A 19,064-nucleotide genomic window follows, 5' to 3' on the forward strand; every position below is an offset into this window, starting at 1 on the left:
TATATTAAATTTCTATATCTACTATAATCTATTTCTAGAAATATATCAGCTCCATTGATCTGTCCATTCATATACCAGTGCCACACTGTTTTCTTACTGTGGCTTTAAAATGAGTTGTTTTTTTGTTTGTTTGTTAGTTTTCCTGATAGGAAACTTTTCTTCTCTACTACTTTTCGTTTTCAATATTTGACTATTCTTGTTTGTGTATTTTTTATATTAACTTCAGAATAACTTCATTTAGTTCTGATGCTTAAAAAAAAACCTGATGGTGTTTTTATTAGGACCACATTAAGTTTGTGGATTAATATACGGAGATGACATCTTTACAACGTTGAGTTCTCCACTCCTAGAATGGTAATCCTTTCCATTGGTCTCAATCTTTTTCAAATCTCTAGGTAGCATTAAAAACCTTTCTTCATGTAGATCTTTCACATCCTTAAGTTTATTCCTAGATAGTTAATATTTAATATAGTTTATATTATTTTGTCTTTTGGAAATATGAAAACTATTGATTTTTGAATATTGATTCTATGTAGTTTTGTACCCTGCCACCTCACTTTATTGAATTCTCTGTTTGTAGTAGGTTTTCAGTTTTCCTGAGTCTACCTACAATCTAAATACAAAACAACTACCCCGGGACAACAGTATAGTTTACTTTTCCAATACTTTGCATTGTTCTCAGAACATCTTAGTCTGAGAAAATGTAAACTGTGATTTAGTGAAACCGTCATAGTTTTCCTCTTAGTGTTTGATACACAGGTGAGCAGAAGACATGATCACCTTTAGGCAGTATATGCTATACTTTGTAGAAGGGGCTTTATATTCATTATCTCATGAACATAAACAACTCTATGAGATAGGTTATCCCCATTCTATAGGTAAAGAAACCAAGAATCAGAAAGGTTAGATAACCTGTCCAAGAGTTATCTAACTCGTCTACTAAGTGGCAGAATCAGCATTTGAATTCAAGGCTCTCTGGCTCCCAGTGAAATGCAGGAGACTGAGAAAACAACTGTTTCTAGGTTACAGATCTTGAGGGGGTCTGGTACCATGTAGCTAGAGTAACCCAGGGAAAGAGTTAACTGGCTGGAAAGGTTAGACTTAGATCAGATGATCCTCTAAATTTCACAAAACATTAGTAAGCACACCTTCAGTACTCTGGAACCAGACACAATACTACCTTATTTCTCTTTAGCACACACCTGGATGATTTTACTAACGAAGGGGGTAGTAACGGCAGGCCTCAAACTCATGCGTGCAAGAAATACAATTATCTTCATATTTCTATATCTCTAGGTTTCTTTTATGGGCTCCCATTCCATTTTATTTATTTATTTATTGAATACAACAGCGGGTCTTTCCTCCTGTATCACTGAGGTAGGGTCAGGCTGAGCTCCTGAGAAAATACATCTGTAGGTTCACTGAAGGATGGCTACGTCAAGGGTAGGAGTGTGTCTGGCTGGGGCAGTTACACGCGCACAGGCCGTCGAGGCTCAGCAGCCCGCTTCCTGGCTTGGGTCATCCTTTCAGCAGTGGCGGCTCGGACCAGGCCAGGCCCAGCCACCTCACCTGCTGCCACCAACAGCGCCACTGTCATCTTACACTGGCTAGCGGTCACCACCACCACCGCCGCCTCTGCCTCATTCTATTTTATTTTAGTTAATTCTCGGTAAACTCAGTCAAGTAAGGTTTTCCTTTGTAAATTTAAAGACTCCTCAGTCAAGTCGGGGTCTTCTGGGTTAACTCTAGGCCTTCAGGATCCCATTTCTGGAGTTGGGGCTGAGTTCTGGGGCCATCAGGGATGGGGGGGAGGGCATGTAGGCATCATCCTTCCACACTGGCATTCTCTGAGAAGCACACTGTGGTCTCTGGCCTCAGTTGCATTCCTGCTCAGATTGCTGATCCAAATGGGTCACAGTTCTGTTCTCATTCCAGCCCTGAATCAGCTATTCCCATGGCCCTTCAGAAGCACAGGGAAAAATCTAGATATTCCTTTAGGGTTGCAGGATACTGAAGCTATATCAAGCTCTCTCCAACTGGACACGTCAGACACCAAGTTTTACCCTCTTGCTCTTGAGTTATTGGAGGGAGAACCACAAGTTTTGCCATGCCCTTTTCTATTTGCCCCCTCAAATACATATATTGAAGGCCTAACCCCCATCGTGATTATGTTTGGAGATACAGCTTTTAGGAGGTTAAAAGGTTAGGTGAAGTCATAAGGGTAGGGTCCTCATCTAATAGAATTGGAGGCCTGATAAGAATCTCTCTCTCCATGTACATGCACAGAGGAAAGGCCATGTGAGGACATAGCGAGAAGGTGGACATCTGCAAGTCAGGAAGAGAGGCCTCACCACAACCTGACCATTCTGGCAACCCTGATCTTGAACTTCCAGCACACAGAACTGGGAGAAGATAAACTTCTGTTGTTTAAGCCACCCAGTCTATTTTGTTATGACAGCCAAAGCAGACTGAGACACCCTTGGACTCTACCTAGTAATAGCTCCATTCTCAAATTCTTCACACCCATATATCTGGGGTTTATATTACTCTCCATTTTTCCTTCCCCAATGATTGGTTCAGAACTAGAGAGACTCTGACAAGCTGACCACCTCCCACTACTGGGCTCTCACTCTTTAACTCTCACATTCAAATTCCAAATACCGCCCTCTAGTCTCACCTCTCGTAGGACTTTTCTAGAATAAGGGGTATCAAATACCAGGACTGAGGCATTCTTACATGCTAAAATCTTAAGCAGTGAAATATGTTTCTTGCCTGTTGTCTTGCAAGACCTTCCTTTCAACGCTATTCCTTTCTTATGGCCAATTTTCTTTGATTATTATCCCACCCCTTTGTATAATATCAGAGTCCTTCCTAGTTCAAGTTCTGTTGCTGTTGTTGTAAAAGTCCAAATATGTCGAATCTAATTAACTAAAATTCTCAGTTAGCCGGGTTAAGCCCTAAGATCCGGAAAACATCTTCACCATCCTATCAACAATAAAATACAACCATAATTGACATTTAGATTTGAATATAATCTGATAGGCCCTGAAGCTGTAACATACAGAGTCACCCAGATAGCAGCACTACAAGATTCTGAAATCTTCAAATATGACTTAACTGGATTTTGTGGTATATTAAAATTTTTCTTAAAAAAGTAAAATGTATTTGAGAAATATCTTCCATAACAGTAAAAGTAAATTAATTCATATAATAACCTTCGATTAGTTAGAAAATTATGTTGATCAGATAACCTATCTTCCCTGGCATATCTGTTAAAAGTTATATTAATAAAACTCTGAAGAATCTTAGATCAGAGTTTGCTAACTCAATGACTTTGAGAATGAGAACACTATAAAGCTTGGGGAAAAGATTATACCCACCCAAGACTCAGCAGTTTTGTACAGATGGGATCTGGTGAAATGCACCTCAAGGGCATTTTTTTTTTTTTTTTTTTTTTTTTTAATTTGCGGTACGCGGGCCTCTCACTGTTGTGGCCTCTCCCGTTGCGGAGCACAGGCTCCGGACGCGCAGGCTCAGCGACCATGGCTCACGGGCCCAGCCGCGCCGCGGCATGTGGGATCTTCCCAGACCGGGGCATGAACCCGTGTCCCCTGCATCAGCAGGCGGACTCCCAACCACTGCGCCACCAGGGAAGCCCACATCAAGGGCATTTTTAATGGGCTCGTTCATATTTCATCCAGGGGGTGTCTACTTAAGAATGAGTAGCAGGCTCCTAGTTCTACAGTGCTGATAGTAGATATGTTAATATCCTGGGTCTTTTAAGAGGACCAACTGTCTTCCAACTCCCATCTTCCAACTTTGGGAAGCTATCTTTTTGAGTCACCGATTGCCTGGTCCCTTTAGGTAAGATATAACATCACTTCCTTTACACTGTCCCCACCTATCCCATCCCCCAACACAAACACCCTAGCTATGCAAAATCAAAATCACCTCAGGCTCCTTCATTTCAATCACATTTTCCAGTAGGAAGTGGGATTTGCAAATTGCAAGGGTGAGAGCCATTGGAAGGTGGAGTTTGATCCTGGCGTTCTTTCAGAAAATCAACCGTAAAACGCATTCTTTCTGTGATTGAGTCTCTGAATTCTAATTCCTCTTCTTTCTTAGAAGCTGTCTATTCCCTGCAATTTTCTTGGTCAGCAATTTTCTTGGTCAGGATATTGATAGTAGGTGGCATATCTCAATGACAGGTAAAGGTCTGTGAATTCGAATCCTGAACCTGCAAACAGAATGGATGTGCCATACACAGAGCCAACGTTTCAAGTCATCTTTTCTTCCTCCAAACGTTGGAGAAATGAAGTGTTCGTTTCAATCAGAAGGTAAGAACTTGGAAGTAGAAAAGGTTTTTTTTTTGTTTGTTTGTTTGTTTTTACTGTAGGAAGCTCAGTTCAAACACTGATTCTTCCAATTAACTGTTGGCAAGTGACCTTGGTGGAAGGAATTTAACCTGCTTTCCCATCTTCTAAATAGGGATAGTAACTATACTTCATACAGTTTTGTAAGGATTAAACCAGATGTGTACGTGTCCAGCGTATCGGGGGGGGGGGGTCAATGAAATCTAGTCTAGCTAGTGAGCAGCATGTAGCTGAGGGCTAAGCACAGACAAGAGGCCTCCGTTGTTTCCTGCTGATATGTTCCACCTATTGATTACTTTCTGCCCGATCAGACTTGATCATTTACACATCAGCAGCAATCTTTTTCTACAAAGTACTTTAGTGTGCTTCTCTGCGCTACCAATGAGAAAAGTCCATTTTATTGCGATAGTTTAGAGATAAGGCATCTAAATCTGAGAAACTTAGGGAAAATATGCCAGGGAACCAGATGTGCACCTTTTTCTATAAAGTGTGCCAAGAATATCTCCCAGGATCCCAGGCCGCTAGAGCAACTTTTCACAAACTTGCTCTGACCGGTCATCCCCGCCACAGGCAAGTGCAATGGTGCAGCCTGTCCCACAGGCCACCAGGCCTAAAGGAACAATACCAAAATGGGGCTTGAAAGTTTCCCCTCCACCAAGCCCCTGTTCCTGCATTCTTTGCTTCACAAGTTAAGAGATTTCTCTCGAGATGCTGGTTTGTAGTTTTTTAAAAAATGACCCTATACTTGGAAGGCTTGCTGCAATATTATATGATGATGTAATTATTTATGTAGTCCCAGCTGAGCCTATAGAATCCAAAAGCTTTCAAATCTATATCTACAGTTATAGATTTAGACAGTCCTCCCCACATCATTTACACACACACACACACACACACACACACACACACACACACACATGCGTACACACATCCCCCTCAAATACTTCTTTATGTTCCAAAGCACTTTTTGATGTAACTGTATTCTCTCTATCCTGACATTCTTGAAGCAGCCCTAGAGAAAGTGTAAGATTAAAATTACAAAGTCTTGCAGTTCATACAGAGAATAAAGCATAAACTCTGAAGGTGATCTCATGTGCTCAGAATTATGCCTTTTAAGGTCAAGTTGACTCAAAATATGGACTAAACAGAATATAGCAGTTAGTTAGAAAGGGAGCTTTCTTTATCTAATCTTCATTACTGCAATGAAGGATATTTTCATCTATATTTTAAACAATGCTAGTTAAGCCAATGCATTTTTTCATGCTAGTTCCACTTTTTAATTTGGGAATACAACTATTTGTAAAAATAAATAGCACTAAATGATGGTAACACATTATGATGGGTCTTTTGGTTTAGCATAAAGGAAGCCCAGAACAATACTTTGTCCATTTTAGGCACTTAATTTGTGGAGTTTTTATATAGGATGAATTTAACAACTCCTGAAAAGTGAAAAATAACTTCTGCTTAGTTTTTACACTTTCAGGGTCTAGGTGAGTGGCCATAACAAGGAGGTAGCTTGGAGGGGTGCTTTATTTAGCTCCCCCATAACTACCATCAGCCTCCCATCAGAATGCAACAGAAGTAGAACACTGTGTGTGCTGTTCCAACTCCACTCCAAAACAAGTCCCCAGGCTGCTCCTTCCAGCAGATGCTGTTCCAAAGCTTCTCCAGTCTTGACAGTTGAAAGACACCAGTGGTCCAAATAGATCTGTTTATATCCTCCCAACAACCATCATAATGCCTTTTAAGATTCTGTGTCATAGTTTGGACGTAAGAGCTTGGAGGTTGGGAGCCCCCCCGCCACACACACACGAAGAAAACATAAAACAAGACATTCTGCCCAAGGGACTCATTCGTACAACAGTGCTGGACCAGTGGCCTGCACTGTCGTCTTAGTTGAGCTACATGATTTTTCTGGGCCTCAGTTACCCAACCTGTAGGATGAGGGACTTGAAAGGGCTGAACTCAGAAGTCTTTTGCAATACTAGTCAAACCAAGGCTTGTTTTTGAAAACCAAGGACTTCTGGTTTCGTCAAATATCTGAATCTGGATAGCTACTGATCCTGTCTGCCTGGGTCCCTTGTTATTACCTTTAACCATTTTCCAGAGGGCGTGAGAAACCCTTACAGAGCAGGACAAGTGTAGAGAACGGAGCCTAGATGCTCTGCACATGTGGAGGGTCCCCTGGGTCTGCACTCCCGTCCGCCCATGGCCACCAAATCAGAAAGCTGTCTAGGTAGAGGCAGCCTGCAGAGTCACACCCCCAGTAGAAACTGGGTGATTACAGGGAACAAACAACTTGGGCTTATCTCGTCTCACTTTTTTCCTTCCTTCACTCATGCTCACAGGAGAATTAAAGGGAAATGTTTCTGAAGGAAAGCTCTTGGCGCTCTCTCTCTCTCTCTCTCTCTCTCTCTCTCTCTCTTTTTTTCACAAAAGGGACTTTTCCGGAGAAAGAGGGAAGGGAGTGCAAAACAAAGAGGCAAACAAAGGACTTGGAATAGTCTATGCCAGAATTCCCACTCCGGCTCAGAAAAACCAGCTCTCTATCAGCAGTAGCCCAGCTTCCCCTGCAGGGGCTGCGGCCGAGTGGGGCGCTGGGGCCTGGCTGAGCCATGGCCCAGGTCCTGGTGGGGACCAGCCCCTGGCGACATTGCCCACGGGAAAGAAAGCCCCGGGGTCAGCAAACTACCAGCCCCCATAAGTACATCTAATTATGACCGCTTACTTCAAAAAGAGGATTTAACCCAAAGCAGATTTAGCAGGGCCTCTTCCAAAGGGCAGCGGGAGGCCCAGGCCTGACCTTTGAGAAAATCCTAAAGGCTTCACTGCTCAGGGAACTCAGCAAAGCCAGTCACCGTGGACGCCTCAGATCAGAACGCAGGGAAATTCAGCGATGCCAGCTTCAGTTATCAGGGTCCTAGTGAGGGTGTCTAATTTAGCATAATGAGCGTCGGTCAGCACGTGCCCACAGCATGTGCACTGGTGGTCAGTCAGGGGGGTGGCCTGGGCAGAAACATTGACAGGAAAATATATAAAGCACTAAAGTATAACCTGTTGAGTCAAAACTACTGTTTCAGAGTCTCAAAGTGGTTGGATATTTAGTGAGTCAAAGATTCTTGTCTAAAACATGTACATCTGGTGACATATGTCAACGGTGCTGATCAAAGTATGAAAAGCATCATGATATATATAATTTTTAAATTCTGCTTTGATTTTTAAAACCTCCTACATAGCGCTTTGCTCAGGAGAAATCGTTGTGTAATTGCCCTAGTAAAATTAAACAACTCCAGAGGAGGGGCAGGGGATTGGAATTGTTAGTCTTGAATTGGTCAACATGAAGTTAGTAAATAAGTACACTTGGGACAGGCTCGTTGTATAATGAATATAAAAGTACTTTGTGAACTATAGAGCTCTCCATCGAGTGTTATTATTTCAATTATTCTCACAGTACACAAATATTAGGAAAACAAAAAAGAAAGGAATAGCTGGATAAGTACCGTCTCTCCATCCACATACTTCATTTAAACCTACCACTCTGTAGGTGAATTCACCTCAGTCATTTAGCTTAGGTGGGAAATTGTAGAAAAGGCAGACCTATCTGGTTCTAGACCAAATGATTTACAAAGTGATCAGAAAATATTAATTCACACAGCTGGTTCTTTAAAATTATCTGATTTCAGATCTTTTAAAGAAATATCAAACAAGTTGCTACTCTTACCTGACCCCATTCCAACACAGGACACCTAGATATATGTAATTTACACGGTCATTCAAACCTTGTCTGCAATACCTATGCTTGAGGTCAGAAAGTTCATGGAGGTTGCGGGGGTAGAGTTTATTCTCACTGTTTGGTTGCCCCAAAGTATCAAATTGGACCATCTATTTGTCCAGACAAGAAGCTGATAAACCTGAGCTTCCAGCAGCAGAAGACAGACTTAAAGAAACCGTAAGTGGAGGGTATTGTACCTAACACTCCAGCCATTGCTCCCTTTCCCATTTCTCCTTCCTCAAGAGATGTACCAAGTCCAATAATAAGTAAACATTACCAATAACTTAAAAATTTAACACAAACCTGTTGTTTCACGCTTTTATTTACTTTCCTATTGAGGTAACTTTTTCTGGCAAATAAACTAATCTGGGAAAACCAGATCTCCTTTTTGTAACTAGATATAGCAAAGCTGGGACTGGCGAAGCTCTTTCCCAGTGGCTCTTAATTTGCAAGTCCTAAACACAGAAGCAGACACGCTTGGTAACTCAAAAGCATTGGGATTCAATGTCATTGGTTTCAAAGACTGTGGAATTCACAGATGTAACCATTCAGCTGAGGGGAGGAAAAGGAGAGAATAAGCTAAAAAGAAGATGCTGAAAAACTGGAGAGTATCAAAGAGCTCATCACAAAGCGTTTCAATTTGAAGTCTCTGCTTCAAAGGTGCTAATCCCTGGTCTGAGAAAACTACCTACAGTGTTCAAGGCTCAACGCTGAATTTTTGTTCTGTTTTGTTTTACACTGAGTTTTAAGAGTTATGCAACCCTGAAAAAGTTAAGCAGGTAACTCTAGTCATTAAGTAATTCATACACAACCAAGTAGTAAGGTTTTCTATACCCGTTTTAAGAATGAATAGGATTCATTTAAAATGGTGATCATTTGTCTCACTGAATAAGTGCATTTTAATCCCAAAGAGAAAAAGTATATTATTTCTAATAGAAGGCAGTTAGTAGAGAGGCTTTTCAAACGTAAATGCTTCGTTGATCAAGTTAAAACAGAAGCTCCCTTAGTTTGTGGCTTTCTGGCTTTTCACATCCCAGTGGGAATGTGTTGCCGTATTTATACGAACCCCCAACATGCTCACATTAATAGTTCCAAGCAAAGTCTGTCTCACTCTCTGCAGACCGTTAGGAAATTAGGAATTAAACCCCGGGCACGTGTCCGCGGAGTCACGGGTGGAAATCTGATCCAGGGCAGGAGGGGCAGGACGAGAGCGCGGCCCTCCGGGGCGCGCGTGCGCAGTTACCTCTCCCGCTCCTGCTCTAGCAGGGTGGTGAAGTCGTCGCTCTTGTGCATGTAGTCCGTGTGCTTGTGCTTCTCGTTCTCCAGCTCGTACACCGTGCGCCGGTGACACTTCTCGGCCAGCAGTAGCTGCTCTAGCATGCGCCGGTAGGTTTCCTTCTGTTTTTCCTCAAGTCTGTCCAGCTGAGGACACAAACATGGGAAAGAGCTTAATACTTTATTTCATTTATGGAGGACTCTAAATAATTCGTTTGCATTGGTCTAATGATTTATTACCTGTAGGGAAGGACACGGAGTCTGCTCTTCTCTGCCATTTTCCCCATGCCATCATTTTCTCTAGGCCAGTTACATTTATGAACTAGCCACAATAGGGCTGCAGTAATTTCTGGCCTCTGGCCTTTTTTCTGTGAACATATGTGTGGTTCCTAACCTTTCAGGAGAGCAAACTCACTATTTCAATGAGACGGTGAAGCCCTATACTCAGAAAGAAAGAGAATAGCATCTGGCCTAATCTCAGAAAAATAAAGAGCTCTGCAGGCACCAAACTCCTCCCCCGGGAGGAGGAAATTATCCTCATTGCAACCTTTTTTTTTTTTTTTTTTTTTTTTTTTAAGGCTTGCAGTTAAGTGCATTTCTAGGAAAAGTATATGAAGGACCCACAATCCTCTTCTTTCAAGAGGTACTAAATATAGGGAGAATCTCAGAACTTGCAGAGCGCACATATCTCAAACTAAAAGAGATCTCATCAAATATTATTACAGGGCTTTTTGTGTCTGTTTCTCCAGCCAGGCTATAAGATCTTTAAGGGACCATATGCCTTGATCATCTTTTTAGTCCCTGGTCCCTAGCACAGCACCTGGAAGAAAGTAGGTGTTCAGTACATGTGTGTTAAATTGGACCCAATCTTACAATATCGATAGTTCCCTATCCTACTCTCCTCTTCAAACCCTAGTGCAGGAGTTCTCACCCTCAGCACTACTGACATTTCTGGCCAAGGAATTCTTATTTGAGGGGCTGCCCTGTCCACTACAGGATTCTCAGCGGCATCCCAGGGCTCTGCCCACTAGATGCCGGTACTGCCACCTCCAGTTGTGACAAAACTCTCCCCAGGCGTTGTCAAATGTCTCCTGGAAGGAAAAGTCCCCATGCCCCCCTCCCTGTTGAGAACCACTGCTCTAGGTGAATCAGATATATTTAGAATCCATTCTTAATCCCACAGCCAACTCTGTAAGACTCAGTGGAGTAGCTCCATGGGTATCAGCTTCAGAGCTACTCCCCTGATGTTGCACATTTGCCCTTCAGTCATAAGGAGGCTCTGAGGTTCCCTGTACAACTTTATTATATTTTCATTGTGAATGAATCATTTATGGGGCCCAAAATAAAAGAGATAATGGGCACTTAGATCCATTTCCCTTTTGGTCTTTCCAGTTTGGTCCTTAAGGCCTCATGTTTCCTCTTAAATAGATTTCTCTCTTCTCAAATTCCTTAATATTTTTCCCATTAGCTCTCTGTTGATAACAGAGCTAAAATCATTCCCTAAACCATGATCCTTTTGTCTGAAACATACTGAAATTTCTCCCCATCTCAAGTCCCTGAACTTCTTCTCCACCAACTTGATTCAGGTACACTCTTTCCTTAGTAAATTTTGGCCTTTGTTGCTATGATGATCTCATTCAATTTTCCTTCCACCTCTGTCCCCATAATCCTCAGTGCCTTCTGATTAGACCTCCACCCCCTTTGCCTAAGAACAGGTGACCAGTCAGACTGGTGAAGCCCAGGTTGGCCAGCCATACCTGAGATCATCAGGGAGGCAAATCGTACTTTTATGTGTTCTGATAAATTACTTCAGTCTTAATGGGACAGTCTATACAAGAGGTTTTTTCACTGGAATAACTCCCTGTTACAAAATATTCTCCCCAAGAACTCTCCATTTTTCCACAAGTGTGATTTTCACCATATGTTATAGAATTTGTCAAGCATTGATGGGACATCATCAGAAATGTGCAAGGAGCAGCTCTTTCCCCCTTTTTTTGTTTATTTTTTATCTTTATTTTTATTTTTTTTGCAGTACGCGGGCCTCTCACTGATGTGGCCCCTCCTGCCATGGAGCACAGGCTCCAGACGCGCAGGCTCAGCGGGCACGGCCCATGGGCCCAGCCGCTCCGCGGCACGCGGGACCCTCCCGGACTGGGGCACGAACCCGCGCCCCCCCGCATCGGCAGGCGGACTCCCAACCACTGCGGCACCAGGAAAGCCCTCTTTCCCCTTTTTGATCCTTCTTAACTTTGTCGTAAAGTAAGGCCTTCCCTCCTTTTGAGAGTATTTGCAAGAGCAACTTCTGCCTGTTTTCTGATACCCTAACCCTGTCCTCCCTGAGGAAGGAATGGTTTTTAAAGGTTGTATTGGGACAGCGAGCTGGGCATGAACAGCCCTGCCTTTTCATTTCTTATTTTTTACTCTGTCTGCCACAAGATGGTACATTGTACTCTCCCTCAGGTGCTGTCTCCAGAGTCTAGGAGAGAGTAATAGGAACCTGGTGGTGGTCATCTACCTATTTATGCCAATAATAAAGTTAATGTTTCAAGTCATCTGTCAGACTCCTGCAGTTATCCCTCAATCCGTTCAAGGAACTCGGGAGGCAAAGATGGGGGCGTTATTAATTGGATGGTTGACTGAGATACCCAGAGAGAGAAACACTGTAGGGGCATCTGGAGGAAAAACAGCATATGTTGATATTAATTGTTCCAGGGCAGCCTAGGTAGGACTGCTAGGCCCTAGCTTTAGTATGTTCTGTCCGTGTGGGCCTTTGAGATTGGCTGTTCTCAGCAGCTACCGTGCTGGGACTAGGCCCCTGGAGTAGCTGCTGTTGTCTCTGTGGGCTGTGTTCACCTCACCTACACCAGTGCAGCTTGACCTCAGCACTGGTTGCACAATCAGGAAGACAGTCTTTTTGTCCTTTCATGCATCCGGAAGGATGCTGACACATTGGTGTGTGAGCTGTGTTTTTCACCCAGAACTGCAGACCAGACTTTCTTTTTTTTTTTTTTAATTTATTTTTGCCTGTGTTGGGTCTTCGTTGCTGCGCGCGGGCTTTCTCTAGTTGTGGCAAGTGGGGGCTACTCTTCCTTGTGGTGCGCGGGCTTCTCATTGAAGTGGCTTCCCTTGTTGCAGAGCACGGGCTCTAGGAGCGTGGGCTTCGGTAGTTGTGGCACATGGGTTCAGTAGTTTTGGCTCGTGGGCTCTACAGTGCAGGCTCAGTAGTTGTGGCGCACAGGCTTAGTTGCTCTGCGGCATGTGGGATCTTCCCGGACCAGGGCTCGAACCCATGTCCCCTGCATTGGCAGGCGGATTCTTAACCACTGTGCCACCAGGGAAGCCCTGCGGACCAGATTTTAAACTGCAAAGGTAGTAAATTCCTCTTTAGCAATAAAGCATTACTGTGTGAGGATCTAGTTTTCAGTTTTAAATTCAGGATGTAGGAACTAACATAGGTAGCAACAGATCAGCTGTGCCAGACCCTGTTTCTCGTTATTTTGTTTGGAACTGCACTGAGCTCCTAGGAGAGAACTGAAGTGGGCTGACCTCTTGGATCTGTGTGGCTTGTCCAGAGACTCTGAAGACCACCTCCCAGCGGATTCATTAATCATGTATACTGTGTCCCATGGCTTTGGGTTTTCAGGCTCCAAATTGTGGCTCAACCACAGAGGAATGGTAGTTCTTATTACTGAATAGTGAAAGCGAAATGGGCACCTATTACTTTGGAAATGTAGCTCCCACTTGGACAGAGGTGGAAGGAAAATTGAATGAGATCATCATAGCAACAAAGGCCAAAATTTACTAAGGAAAGAGTATACCTGAATCAAGTTGGTGGAGAAGAAGTTCAGGGACTTGAGATGGGGAGAAATTTCAGTATGTTTCAGACAAAAGGATCATGGTTTAGGGAATGATTTTAGCTCTGTTATCAACAGAGAGCTAATGGGAAAAATATTAAGGAATTTGAGAAGAGAGAAATCTATTTAAGAGGAAACATGAGGCCTTAAGGACCAAACTGGAAAGACCAAAAAGGGAAATGGATCTAAGTGCCCTTAAAGATAGGACTATAAGAAAAAAAAAAAGAGAGAGATTTTAGTCTTTGTTGAATCAGAATGGGTGACAGAGGAGGTAGAGACAGGAGAGCCTAGAGAGCAGAACAGCGTGACTGCCCCACAAAGAGGGTGTCGGGATCAAGGAAACGTTTGAGGAACATGCTGTCAGCTGCAGATGGTTCTTCATGAGATCAGTTGGGGCCCTTTCTCTTGAAGACTGCAACAGCCATTCAAAGCGGTTACATAAAATATAGACATGCTGAAGAATTAAAATCTGAGGTCAGGGTAGGATATGTAAAGCAATTTGGGGTGATTTTCATGGTGTCAGCCATGGTGGATGGGCCCTGAGCGAACATGCTCCAGAAACTTGGAGACGTAGATTTCGAAGGAAAGATGACAAACGAAAGGGGATTCAGGCAGGACAGCAGCAGATTCAGTCCAAACACCGGTGTGCTGTGACGGGAAAAGACTCCTTAGGAGATCATCCAACTCAAGAACATACAAGTAGATAAGATTTGTGTTGAACAAAGGATCCTTTTGGCAGACTCATAACTCCTTGGTTTTGCGTCTCTCGCTGAGGGTGACCACACACTACACAATACGGAAGGTAATATTCAGAAAACAAATGTCTGGGTCTGAAAGCACAGGGGAAGTTAGAGGCAAACAAACAAAAACTCTGCGATCCCTAAAATAGTGATAGAGAAAGAAGGGGCCATTTGAAAAACTAGTCAAAAACAACAATAACAATAAAACTCAGCTGAGCCTTCCTACTGGAGGAAACGTTGTGACAAAAGAAAACATTTCTGTTGCCTTGAGTAGGACAAGTTACCCAAGAATTAGAGAGTTCAAACACGAGGGAAGGCGAAGTTCTGAGGAACGGTCACCTGGGTAAGGTTAGGTCCCCACTAGGTCCCAAGGCAGACAGGCTTCAGAAGGTCACCTGCGGGAAGGGGTAATACCACACCGAAACAAGAGGGCAGTAAGGAAAACCATTGGTACAAGATGGGTTTCCTAGGCCTGGACATCATGGCTGAAAAAAGAAAAAGATTCAAGAGATTTCACATATGCAGGTGGGGGCTTCCCTGGCGGCGCAGTGGTTAAGAATCTGCCTGCCAATGCAGGGGACACAGGTTCGAGCCCTGGTCCGGGAAGATCCCACGTGCTGGGGAGCAACTAAGCCTGTGCGCCACAACTACTGAGCCTGCACTCTAGAGCCCGCGGCCACGACTACAGTGCCTGCGTGCCACAACTACTGAAGCCCACGTGCCTAGAGCCCGTGCTCCGCAACAAGAGGAGCCACCACAACGAGAAGCCCGCGCACAGCAACAAAGACCCAACGCAGCCCAAAATAAATAAATAAATAAAAACATGCAGGTGGAAAAGCAGAGCACCTAAAACAAGACCTAGGCATGGAGGACGTCACCACCGCAAATCCCTAAACTTCACAAAAAGACAGATAGGTTTCAAATGCCACTCACTGAGGGCAACGATAATGCATGAAACAGATTCCTCCAACCAACCCAGGATTCGCCATTTCCCATAATTATTAGCCTCTTGATGGCGGCAGGCTCTGTCTGATGGGGACAAGTTCCCCCACACTGACTGGCATCCTGTTGTACCTGAAGATTTTCTCTATCCATCCTCCTTCCCTCAGACACCCTCTAAGTCTCTGCCTTGATCTTGGTGACATGAGCCTGCTTTGTGCTGAGTCCTGAGGTCAAGGAATATTATTACACTTGAGAAAAATGGACCTTGCAGCTGGGGCTTTTCTTGCATTTTTAACAATTTATGAATGTGAGGTTGGTACAATGATAACTGCACGTGTCCTAATAATCTTTGGACTCTTTGAGTAAACACAGAATAAAGGACTTCAGGATGTGTTAATTCAACTTTGAAAATGCCTAAGGTTAAGATCCTTCTGGCTAAGGCTAAGCAGAATAAGAATTTGGGAAGGAAAGAAACTGAACCCTTAATTTCTTTGCAATTTTGCTTAAGAATTATGAACTTTGATATCTCAGACTTTAGTTTACAAGGAAGTTCAGGGTGATTTAATATTTGCTGCCTAATTTCTCCCCAGATACCTGGCAAGAGAGGGGGGTCCACCATATTGGGTTCACTGCTTAACCTTTGGTGGGTTCTGTTGGATGACCTAGCTGGGCCTAATTTGGGATGAAAATTGGAATAAGCAGCAGTGATTTTTGGCTTGAGGTACAGCATGGCTTCTAGGAACAAGAGCTGGACTATCTTCTCATGATACCAGGAGGCTAATGGAACAGCAATATATGGGATTCTTACATCATGAACTTGGAAGCAACTCTCTTGCTCCTGAGCAACAGGAACTTGATTATTAAGCCCAAAGGATTAAGAAACCAAATATCTGTAAATGGTGGAAGAAATCTTTTCTCCTTTCAGCATTCTATTTCTCTCACAAAGCAGGACTTCACCATTTTGCCAGTGTTGGGAAAAGTAGCTTCTGTCCTTCCCTCCACCTCCTTATTCCTTCCTCCCCAAGGGAGGAACAACTGTTCAGATTGTTGAGTTGAGGGGAGAAAGGAACCAAGAAGCATGCCCAGCTTAAGCGAACTCCAACAGGACAACCCAAAAGAAAGGTGGGTGTTTTCTGCTCTGCTCCTCTGTCCACTTGGGTTAGGCCTACTTTCTGAAGGTAAGTTGGAAACGCCTTCCTTTATGTACTGTCCATAGAACTCAGTGGGTCAGAGGCAGTGATTCTGGATGTGTGTGATCTGCAGACCTACCTCTTCCTTGAGAGGTCATACCAAGCTCTAACTTGGGAGAAAAGAACTAAGAAGCCCAAATGATACTATTTATCCAAGCCAAGTTCTTCAGTCCAGGTGATTATAATAATTATATAAAACTGATATTTTGGGCTTCCCTGGTGGCGCAGTGGTTGAGAGTCCGCCTGCCAATGCAGGGGACACGGGTTCGTGCCTCGGTCCGGGAGGATCCCACATGCCGCGGAGCGGCTGGGCCCGTGAGCCATGGCCGCTGGGCCTGCGCATACGGAGCCTGCGCTCCGCAACGGGAGAGGCCACAACAGTGAGAGGCCCGCGTACCGCAAAAAAAACAAAACAAAAAACCCGATATTTTGACCTCTCTATGTCTTTTACTCCTCGAGTCTCTCCAGGTTTGGAACTAATTAAGAGTGTGAGCAATTATCACCCTCAGCTCCCAGCAAATACTAATGGCTGATATTTGTTGAGTAGCTAGTATGTTCCAGACACTATGTTAAAAGTTTTACAGGCGTTGCTTCATTTAATCCTCACAACGCTATGAGATGTGCACGTGGCAGAGAAGAACACTAAGGCTTAGAGAGCTGAAGTGACCTGCCCAAAGCTACAGGCAGCTGATAACTGTGGGTTATCTCAAACGTGAAAGTGGATTCAGCCAGTTGACTCTATTCTATCACATATTGATAATTACTCTTAATGCTTAAGGAAAAGATGAGAACAGAGCTCCAGTTCATCCTGGTTGCAGAAATTAGAAAATTATGGGCTGTCAATCTGTCGTGAATACTTTCTAAAGCAGGTCTTTCTGAGATCTGTCAAGCTGAGCTGCTGCAAAGGCTTGTCTTAAGCTAAATTACAATAAATTGCTTCGCACTTTTCATTTCTGTGTTCTTTATTCATTTATGATACTAATTTCATAGCTATGATTTTTTTTTAACATGAATTCCGAAGAGTCAGTATGGCTAGATCCATCAACTGGTTCCCTGATTCTTCATTGAACTTCTACGATGATATGAGAGTATTTTTAACATGTAATATCATGGGTAATTAACAACAATAGTTGATAGTTCCTAATACAGTCTTGTATAAAAATGATTAAATATTGTCCTATTAGATTCCCTTTCATCTTAAAGAACTGCCCTAAGCCTTCCATTGGGATTTTGCTTCAACTTTTATGTTTTAGCCATTCACATGAGATCATTTTAATGGTCTATAAGATATCAAAACTGAGTGGCTTTATAACCATAAATATCAATAATAAAAATCAGTTTAATTTTAGGCTACCAATTTGATAATAATCTGAAATTCAATGCTAAAACCCATAAGCACCTCAAATTTTTACACATATCCCTTCTTAGAGAAATAAAAGAATAACAGACTGAAGAGCAGGTAACTATCATAATCACATGAGAAACATATTTCGGGCTTTAAGTATATTTAAGGAAATACTTCTACAATTCTTATCAATGAAATGTATCCACAGTAATTCTGAATTATTTAATTATACTTTAATTCTATATTAGGGCATCATAAAATGCTTGCCTTTGAAAGAAAACGTTAAAGCGTGTAAAATGGAAGGATGTGGAGACATCCCTCTGAGGCTTCCTTCTCAGGGACTTGTCGGGGTATGTTTTTACCTCTGAGATGGGTTTCTCATACACATCTTCCCCTATGGACTTCTCCTGGGCCAGGATGGCATCTCGGTGCAGGACCCGCAGCACTTTCTCCGGCTCCGCAGACCCGTAATGAGCCTCCAGAACCTCAGGCTTGGTTTTCTCCGTCTTCAGCATGTGGATCACATCTTCCCTGGCCTGTGGGGGAAAGTGCAGCAAGGTCAGACGGTTGACAACATAAATCCTATGCCGGGCTCACAAAATCAACACGGAGTTTATTGAATATATTCCTGTCTCGTCAGGGCTATGGGCAAATTTACTGGGTGTTTTTTGTTCTTTTTTTTTTTTTTCTTTTTACCAAAAGCAGATTGGCAAGCAGATACTCTGCTTCAGGTTGCTAGGAAGCCGGCAAGCAGAAAAAGGGTTTGTGCTAATATTAACTACATAAAAAGTGCTTGATCTAAGTAGCAGTGCTTCTGAGAAGGGGGAGGACTGCTCCTGGGGACACTTAGCCCTTTTTCAGTGCACATGAGGTCAATGACAATTTAAAGTTTTCTAGTTTTCTGTTTATGCCCTCAATATACAGTATTCAAATCTGGCTTTAAAAAAACCCCTGCTCTCCCCTATTCCGGTTCTAACTCCGTGTATAATTAACAAAAACAGCCTTTATTAGTGATTTCCTGTTTCCCATCAAGTGATTCATTTTGCACAGAAACACATGGTTGGGAGCTCTCATGGTGCTGGGCTGGGCTTCTCAATCGAATTCCCGCTGAAGGTGAAACTTAACTCCTGTAATATCCACACTGCCAGTCAGAGTCAGGTTGGTGGGGTCAGAGTTGTTCTTCTGGTTTATTAGCAAAACTTTAGTGTCTTGTTGAAGCTCTTGAGAAAACCACATGATTATAGGCTTTCAATCATATTGACTGTGGTTCCCATCACATAATGCAAATACATCTGGATGTGTTTTCTACTGATGAGGAATGATGAACTTTGTAGTTATGACGGAACTGACTTTGACCAAACGTACTCCCATCTGGTTGTATACTTGTTTTTCCAGTAATGGTGATGAGTATGAAGTACACTTACTTCATCCCAACTTGTACCAAAGAACACACTTGTGGCAATAGAATTTCAGTCTGCGAGGATGGAATAGAGTTTTCCCCTGTGTTATGCTAACTGGGGGTTTTAAATCATAAACCTGGCTCGTTATCACGGTATTCTAAACAAGGGAGCTA

General features: G+C 43.1%; 1 protein-coding gene across 5 annotated transcripts in view; it reads right to left on the bottom strand.

Annotated features, from left to right (window-relative positions):
* Positions 1-19,064, bottom strand: part of FILIP1 (filamin A interacting protein 1) — a gene marked incomplete at its 3' end in the record, with an annotated part of 194,184 nt that overhangs the window by 47,691 nt on the left and 127,429 nt on the right. For all 5 annotated transcript variants that reach the window (XM_079938860.1, XM_079938858.1, XM_079938857.1 and 2 more), the window contains 2 exons: positions 17,854-18,027; positions 9,389-9,567 (listed from right to left, as the gene is read on the bottom strand). In XM_079938860.1, the coding sequence (XP_079794986.1) occupies positions 9,389-9,567; positions 17,854-18,027 (353 nt within the window). The remainder of the gene's footprint in view (positions 1-9,388; positions 9,568-17,853; positions 18,028-19,064) is intronic.

Source organism: Stenella coeruleoalba (assembly GCF_951394435.1).
Source record: "Stenella coeruleoalba genome assembly, chromosome: 12".
Classification (NCBI taxonomy): Eukaryota; Metazoa; Chordata; class Mammalia; order Artiodactyla; family Delphinidae; genus Stenella; species Stenella coeruleoalba.